General features: G+C 42.5%; 1 protein-coding gene across 2 annotated transcripts in view; it reads right to left on the reverse strand.

Moving 5' to 3' along the window:
* Positions 1-8,647, reverse strand: part of TPD52 (tumor protein D52) — a 110,483-nt gene extending 101,836 nt beyond the window's left edge. Inside the window, exon 1 of one of the 2 annotated variants that reach the window (XM_043601255.1) lies at positions 8,437-8,647. In XM_043601255.1, the coding sequence (XP_043457190.1) occupies positions 8,437-8,455 (19 nt within the window). In that variant the 5' untranslated portion in view covers positions 8,456-8,647. The remainder of the gene's footprint in view (positions 1-8,436) is intronic. The other variant, XM_043601253.1, reaches the window with a different exon arrangement.
* Between the last annotated feature and the right edge of the window lie 592 nt (positions 8,648-9,239).

Consider the following 9,239-nt stretch of genomic DNA (forward strand, 5'->3'; position numbering starts at 1 on the left):
AATGGGAGAAAATATTTGCAAACCATTTATCTCATAAGGGTTTAGTATCCACAATATGTAAAGAACTCCTACAACTTGACAATAACAAAAACAAATAATCCGATCAAAAAATGGGCAAAGGATTTGAACAGACATTTCTCTAGATAAGACATGCAGATGGCCAACAAACATATAAATATATATTAAAAAAATGCTCCACATCTCTATCATCAGAGAAGTGCAAATCAAAATCACAATGAGCTATCACCTCATACCCATTAGGATACCAGTATCAAAAAACAAAACAAAACAAAAACAGAATAACAAGTGTTGCTGAAGATGCGGAGAAATAACCCTTTCAACCGCCCCGTCCATTTTTTGCACAGCCCCCCACCCCCAGCCTTCACTCTTCTTTTTAAAATAACTGTTGGTGGGAACGTAAAATGGTTCAGCCACTCAGCCATATGGAGAACAGTATGGAGGTTCTCAAAGAATTAAAATTAGAACTACTATATGAATCAGCAGTTCCATTTCTGGGTGGGACAGCATAGGAAATGTACAAAAAGAATGAAGAATTGCTGTTCAATGGGTACAGGGTTTTAGTCATCAATATGAATAAGTTCTAGAGACCTGTTGTACACCAAGTTACATATCATTAACAATAATGTGCTATATACTTAAATATGGTTAAGACAGTAGATTTTATGTTTTGTGTTCTTTACCACAATTTAAAAAAAAAAAATGAAAAAAAAAAAAAAAACAATGACAATTATGTTTTCCAGAAAGTGACTTGGCAACAGGAATCCAAAGTCTAAACATATTCACATCTTTGAGTTGTTTCAGGAAATCTATTTTAAAACAATTTCTCTTAAAATATTCTAACAGCTGAAATGGAAAGTAATCCATAGTCCAGCAAAGAAACATCTAAATAACCATCAACTAGTGAAGGGGTGTGGTCATCAAAAATTATAGTGTGGAGAAACTTGTTTAAATGATCTGTTAACATTCTCATTATTTAGTAGTATTCAAAACAGAACATAAAACTATGTATGGTATATACAGTTCGACCATAATGAACATATACTGGACATTCAATAAAGAAAAAGATGAAATTCTAACACAGGAAAGAAAAAAGGGGTATGGGAACAGGGAAATCAAGAGGGGGAGGGAGAAAAGCTATACCAACAGGATTTCTGTTGAATTTTCATCTGGACAAATTGACCCCAATGTTCATTTGGAAATGAAATCTGGCAAGAATAGCTAGGGAAAAAAATCTAACAATAAAAAGAAAAATAGAGGGGTGCCTGCTGGTTCAGTCAGTGGAGCATGTGACTCTTGATCAGGGTCATGAGTTCGAGCCCCATGATGGGCATGGGGGCCTACTTAAAAAAAAAAAAAAAAAAAGAAAGAAAAGAAAGAAAGAAAAGATGAAAGAAAAATAGAATAATCAGGAAAGACCAGTCCTTCCAGACATTTTTGCATAGTATGAAGGTACAATAACTTAGTTTAGTTGCTGGGAATGAACAAAAATGTAAAAAAGAAAAGAATACAGGAATTTAGTATATGACAACAGTATTATTTCAAATCAGTAAAGGAAAAATCCATTATTCAGCGACTGGTATAGGGTACCTGAGCAGCCAATGGGGGTATGATGGGGTTAAGATTCATATCTCACACTTTTTGTCAAAATAAGCTTCAGGTGGATGAAAGATTTAAATGTAAAAAAAAAATACGCCACCTGGGTGGCTCAGTCAGTTAAGCGACAGACAGATTTTGGCTCAGGTCATGATCTCACAGTTTGTGGGTTTGAGCCCTACATCGGACTCCACACTGACAGTGTAGAGCCCGCTTGGGATTCTTTCTCTCCCCCTCTCTCTGCCCCTCTCCCACTCATTCTTTCTCTCTCTCTCTCTCTCTCTGTCTCTAAATTAACTTGTAAAAAAATGTAAAAAAAATAAAACCATAAAAACAGAAACTCAAAGTGAGGAAGGCATTTCCAGGAATGATTCAAAAGCTATAAGCTGGGGCGCCTGGGTGGCGCAGTCGGTTAAGCGTCCGACTTCAGCCAGGTCACGATCTCGCGGTCCGGGAGTTCGAGCCCCGTGTCAGGCTCTGGGCTGATGGCTCAGAGCCTGGAGCCTGTTTCCGATTCTGTGTCTCCCTCTCTCTCTGCCCCTCCCCTGTTCATGCTCTGTCTCTCTCTGTCCCAAAAATAAATAAACGTTGAAAAAAAAATTAAAAAAAAAAAAAAAAGCTATAAGCTAAAAATTAAAACAGCCATCAATTAGTATTTCTCCTTGGGAAAAAATTACTATCAAGTCAAAAGAGTAAAGACAAGGGTGCCTGGGTGGCTCAGTCGGTTGAGCGTCTGACTTCGGCTCAGGTCATGATCTCACAGCTCGTGAATTCGAGCCCTGCGTCGGGCTCTGTGCTAACAGCTCAGAGTCTGGAGCCTGCTTCTGCTTCTGTGTCTCCCTCTCTCTCTGCCCCTAACCCACTCACATTCTGTCTCTGTCTCTCTCAAAAATAAATAAACATTAAAAAAAAAAAATTTTTTTTAAAAAAAGAGTAAAGACAAACTAGGAAAAAAATACATTAGCAATTCATATTGTGGACAGAGGGCCGCATTCTGCAAATGGAAGAAACAAAAGACAACACAACAGAAAATTTGGCAACGTATAGGATCTGACATTTCACAGAAAAGGAAATCTAAATCTTAAAATTACCAAAAGAAGTACAACCACCTTTGTATTAAGAAAAATATATAATAAAAAAAAGAAAAATATATAATAAAACCTATGCCAAGAAACCTCTGTTCCGTGTAAGATCAGCGAAGATGAGAAGGTGCGACAACACCCACGCCGAACGGTGGAGGGAAGCAGATGCCCACATGCCTTCCACCGAGCAGGATTCAGCACCATCCGAACTGAACAGTCACATTCTTCTAAGAATTCTTCCTACAGACAAACTGGCACATTTATCAAATGACTTGCATGCAAATTTATTTGCTGCAGATTTGTTTAATAGCAAAGTATCAGGGAAAACCTAAATGGCCATCGACAGGGAACAAGCCAAATACCACCTATTCCGCTATGGAACATGGCACATCTACAAATAGCTATTAAAAATGAAGGAGCTCTATATAACGTTATGTTGAATAATCTCTAGAACATATACTGTATTTAAGTGGAGGAAGTCAGGTGCTAAAACAATTTGTATGCTACCATTTATATAATACACACACACACACACACACACACATATTTAAATATAAGTGTATGTATACCTACGTGCATAGAATCTGTCTGGATGGACGGAGAAGAAACTGGTAAAATGGTGGCATTGCTACCCAAGGGAAGTAGCCTGGGAGACAGGAACAGGAGGAAGATTTACACTTTGCAACCTTTTAGTCATTTGAATTTTGATCAAATGCTTTAATTACCTGGTTACACTAGTCACAATTTTGGAGAAGTACATTTTTTAGATATATTGAATTTTTATAAAAGGAGTTATAAAATTAAATGTTCAGGACCGCCTGGGTGGCTCAGTCGGTTGAGCATCCAACTTCAGCTCAGGTCATGATCTCAAGGTTCGCCGGGCTCTGTGCCGACAGCTCAGAGCCTGGAGCCTGCTTTGGATTCTGTGTCTCCCTCTCCCTCTGTCCCTCCCCTGTTCCTGCTCACTCGCTCTCTCTCTCTCTCAAAAATAAACATTAAAAAAAATGAACTATTCACAGCTACCTAAGAGTATTTTTAAATTATTATTATTTTTTAAGCTTATTTATTTTGAGAGAGAGAGAGGGTGCATGCGTGGCAGACGGGCATAGAGTGAGGGAGAGAGAGAGAATCCCAAGTAGGCTCCAAACTATCAGTGTGGAGCCTGACACGGGGCTTGAACCCACAAACCATGAAATCATGACCTGAGCCAAAATCAACAGTCAGACACTTAACTGACTAAGCCACCCAGGTACCACAAATTTAAACGTTTTTTTTTTTTTTAACTTCCACTAAACACTGAGTCATTTGATCCCTTGGATATTTTTCTCATAAACATACATTGCTATGATTATGGTTTCTGTATACCTGGTACCCACCTGGTTCAAATAAAATTTGGGAGAGTCTCAGAAGAGGGATTTTACAACAGTCGACAATTAAAGCAGAAATAATGAGCCCCAAAGGAAAATAAAATAATCTTAGCCTACAACAAAAGGATCAGTAACACATAAATTCAGGGGATTTTGCTGTTCTTTCTGGTTTCGAACTATGAGTATATTTGTTTTTATTGTATGCATAGACTATTCTGTTTTGAGATCTTGCTAAAAGATCACAACCCCTCCTACCACTCAGCTTTTGCCCTCGAGACCCGGCAGTCTGCTGCATAAAAATAAATGCAGGAAGTGAATTGGAGCTAACAAATCAGCTGATGACATTAGCACCATACGGAAAGCAAGACTGGACCAAAGAAACACAGAACTGGGGGGGGTCAAACCCTGAGATTTGTGACCAGACCCTTAATATTGTTACCCACTCATCTACATTTGTTTTACTTTAAAATCAGTGACATTCTGGGGCGCCTGGGTGGCTCAGTCGGTTAAGCGTCCGACTTCGGCTCAGGTCATGATCTCCCAGTTCATGAGTGCGGGCCCCAGGTGGGGCTCTGTGCTGACAGCTCAGAGCCTGGAGCCTGCTTCGGATTCTGTCTTCCTCTCTCTCTGCCCCTCTCTTGCTCACGCTCTGTCTCTCTCTGTCTCTCAATAATAAATAAATAAATAAATGTTTTAAAAAAAACTTCTTTAAATAAAAACAAAATAAAATAAATGACATTTCACTGTTCTATTATTTCTAAGGCATAATTATAATGCTGAAATTACAGTGACATATCATTGGGTCACTTTTCTTGTAGTGTTCTCCTCACCCAGGTTTTTGGCCCCAACAACCTTCCCTCACTCCCTGAAACAAAAGTTTTGGGTGGGCTTGTGTGTGTGTGAATTCAAACACAGATAAAATGCACTACTGGCCAGGTCCCTGCCGCTTCAACAGAATAGCGCTAAACTACAGGTTATTACTACCATAAGGGAGTACTCAAGTATAAATATTTATTCAGCACTATAAAAAGTAGTCAGGAGGTTTTTTTTACACAATGCATGCTCTAGTTAGCATGCCATGCCGCACTTTCAAAGTGGGAACTACCACACACATTAAATGTGCTATGCTGGGCTTAATGTGTAAAGAAACTCTTGAGAGGCACTATGCAGTTTAAGGTATGTTTCAAATTGATTAATGTGGACTGGGCTCTCAATATAAGCAGAATATTGTGTTCAAAATCTGGGCACAGGAGAAGATGGGGAAAATATTAGAATCTGAGCCAGGTACTGAGGAGTATTAGAATACATCATATAAAACACAAGAAAAACTGTTCTAAAACTTTAAAGTTCTGCTAAATATAAAAAGCAGCAAAGGATAGATTTTGACAACTTCCTATAAGGAAGGTCTAAGGAGACATTTTCTTTTTTTTTAATTTTTTTTCACAGATCTTATTATTATTATTTTTTTAATGTTTATTTATTTTTGAGAGAGACAGAAACAGAATGAGAGTGGGTTAGGGGCAGAGAGAGAGGGAGACACAGAAGCAGAAGCAGGCTCTAGGCTCTGAGCTGTCAGCACAGAGCCCGACACGGGGCTCGAACTCACGAGCCATGAGATCATGACCCGAGCCGAAGTCGGACGCTCAACCGACTGAGCCACCCAGGCGCCCCTAAGGAGACATTTTCAATAGAGAAATGCAGTGAAGACAAGACATAGGGCATTTAATTTTCCATCCAGAGTCGGACAGACAAACGTGACAAACTCCAGGCATACTAAAAAGTTAAGCAAATTCTAAAATGTTCTTATTGGGCTTTAAATACTTTATGAAAACTCACAATTCAAGAGACAATCACAGGGTTTCATAAACTGTATGTCAACCACCACTGTTCCGTAGTGAACATGCAGGTTTACAAACCCAGGCTCCTCCTCTTTAAGTCGCCTCCTCAGAAGTCTCCCTACAGATTCAATGAAGATGGAGCGATCCACTCCGCTCGTTCAAAACCTTGCATGTACATCCACCCTCCAAGTCCAACGCAGACTCACCACCAACTTTCTCCGCCTAACCGCAGAGTTCTGCTCCTTTAAAATACTGAGGGAAATACCAGGAGTTAGGAGTAAGTGGGTAGCAAGAGAGGACGTCAGAGGCTCCAACAGCTGGAAGGCACTCTTGGTCACTTTTCCTTTCCATCCTAGGTAGTCACCAAACATTTCTGAGCATCTACTTTGTGCCACGGGAACATAAAGATGAAAATACAAAAGAGACAGGAAGATGGAAATGTAAGGACAGGCCACGTGGCTGCAACACAACAAAACTGAGTGAGCCACCTGACCTTCCCGAGGCAAGTGACTCATCTTTCATACTAAGCTGAGCCTCCAGACTCCTCACTTTAAGAGGATGGATTTCCTTTGCCCTCGAGGAATAACAATTAAAAACAAGAACTAACATGACCCACCGAAGAAAACATCTTAAAGTTAGAAACAGAAAAACTCCTCTTATAAGCCAAAGAATTTACAAAATAGGTCTTAGACATACACACACAAAACTGGTCCCACAAAAACCACACTAAGTGCACCAGGACAGAGGTACTAATGACTGTGATTCTCACCAGCCAAACTAAAATACCAAATCTAGTAAAATTAGTCACTCCATTCACCTAAGTCAAATACAGCTACTTAATCTAGTTTGATGAGTACCAAACACAGCTATTCTAAAAACACCATTATGTTAAATACGACAATGTAAGGCATACGCAAATATGCATGTTGACATGTTTGACACCCCCAACGTCCTCTTTAAAAGACAGAATAATGCTGACTTACATGGTGGCTCCTGGCCTTCTCCTAACAATACATTTAAGACCTGAGACCAGCTTTCTGACTCAAACATTTAAATACCTATCATGTTCAAACACCAAGGTTACCCAACCATGGATAAAGATGAATGAAGTACATGCTTCTAACCTCAATAAGCTTAAAATCCAGACAACATGTGTGCATACAGATATATACGTATTTAATATATATTACGTATTGTACATTATACATATATATCTATTACATATTGCACATAACTTTATAGTATAAGCACTCATATGCTAAGTGTGAGATCAATTGGACGAGTGTGGAGAAAGGAAAGGTTGGAAGGTTCCAAAGAGTCCTACAACTTATCAAAAGTAAAATACAAAACAGTATATATGGAATACGGTTTTATTTGCATTAAAAGTATGCATAAAGATAAATACAAAGAGTAATAAACAAAAAAGAAAAAAAACGAAAACTATTGTGTCTGAACTCAAAATGTGAGTAATTCCTATCCCTACTTCCTAAAATTTACGTTAACATTGTTACCTTTTTGGGGTTAGCACTTATGTATCTTTTAAAAAGTGAGCCACGCATCTGTATTATAGTTACTGGGTTATTATCAACAGAGATGAAGCGATATATAAACATTTAGTATTTAAATCTTAAAACCATGCCTTCCTATATACATCTCGCTTAAACAATGATTCCACTGGAGACAATTTCACTTGAGATAGTTTTCAGAAACAAGTGCATCCAAAGCGATAGTAACAAGACTATAGGGTCTTATCTTGATGAGTAAAAGAAGACCTTTACTACGGAAAGCTCCCTTCCCCCCGCGCCGCGCCAATAACCCCATAAACAACACACCACAATTTGGGGACACCTCGCATGTTACGTATCTACGTCCAAAACCATCGCCATAGGATCAAACGCCACCAAAAATCCTAACCACGTAAACTACAAGACGGCAGAAAGTCTCAACGCTGGGGGAGTCGGGATGGGGGGAGGAGTCATGTTCCCATCCTGAGCAGCGAAACCACCCACTGTCGTTGGATCCTCAGTTTCCACCAGTTACAAACAAGATCTAGCTGTACAGTACTCCCTTCGCGCTGCCTTCTACCCAAAGCGCATCACCGTCGGCAGCCCTGGCTCCGTGAGCCTGGTGCCAGCCCCTTCGCCTCCACCCAGAACCTTCTTTCCCTCTCTCCCCACCTCCTTCTCTGTCTCTCTGTCTCTGTCTCTCTCTCGCGCTCTCTCTCTCTCTCTCTCTCTCTCTCTCTCTCTCTCACACACACACACACACACACACACACACAGAGCCGCGCGCGCCCGTGCGCGCGCGACCCCAACAGCCCGCTCCGCCCGCCGGAGCCGCTCCCTGCGGCTCGGCCACACCAGGATGTCAGACCCCGATCAGGGAGATGCAACTTGAAGAAGGCTCGGCTCCCGCTCCGGCGCCGGCCGGGGACACTGTGCACCTGCTCCGGCGCCGGGCCGCGCGCAGCCCAGCGCCGCGCCCGACCCCGCGCCTGCCCGGGAGACGCCGCGCCGGCGGTGCCCGCGCCCTCACCTTGCTCGCCGCGGTCCATGTCTCCCGCCCACCGCCTCGAGTCTTCTGCGCCTCCGCCGACTGCAGCCCGTCCCGCTCGGATCGCACGCCCGCCCGCCGCGCCGCACCGCGCCGCGCTCCTCCTCGCCTCCGCCGCGACTCCCGCGAAGTCCCCTCCCCCGGAGGCGTCGGCGAGGCGGCGCCGCCCGCCCTCGGCGGGGAGCGCTTTCCAGGGGCGTCACCCAACCACCTGACCCGGCCGACCTGTGCGCTCGGCCACGTCGGCGCGGCGGGCGGCGCCGGGGCGAGGAGGGCTGGGCCGGCCGGTTCGCTCGGGTAGGAACTCGGCTGCCAGGGGGAAGAGCGGGGTGGCGCGGAGGCGGAATCAACCATGGAGGCTGCGTGGAGACCGCTCGCGAACCCGGCTGGCATTGGCGTCCCACCCTCAAGTTATTTATAATATCAAAAGTTTCCCCAGGCATTGAAGATGCCCTTTCTCTGCCTTCCCGAGCACCTGCTCCTGTGTACTACTGAGTGGAGACACTGGAAGGTTATCAGAAATGCCAATGGCTCCTTTTCCCTCTGAGTCTTCGTAGGCTCCTCTTGTCAAAACAATATCCTGTGACATTTTCAATAACTAGGTCCCAAACAGGCAAAGGGGGGAAATTACAAAGAATCTCTCGAAACATTGTGTAGCCCTGTCTTTTCACAGACAGTGAGTGTTTTTCGGTGACAGATTAGGAAGGTTTTCACGTAATAAGGACTGTTTTGAGTGCAGAATTAAAGCCAACATTCTGAAATGAATTAAATTAACCAAAGGGCAA

The sequence above is a fragment of the Prionailurus bengalensis genome, chromosome F2, assembly GCF_016509475.1.
Source record: "Prionailurus bengalensis isolate Pbe53 chromosome F2, Fcat_Pben_1.1_paternal_pri, whole genome shotgun sequence".
Classification (NCBI taxonomy): domain Eukaryota; kingdom Metazoa; phylum Chordata; class Mammalia; order Carnivora; family Felidae; genus Prionailurus; species Prionailurus bengalensis.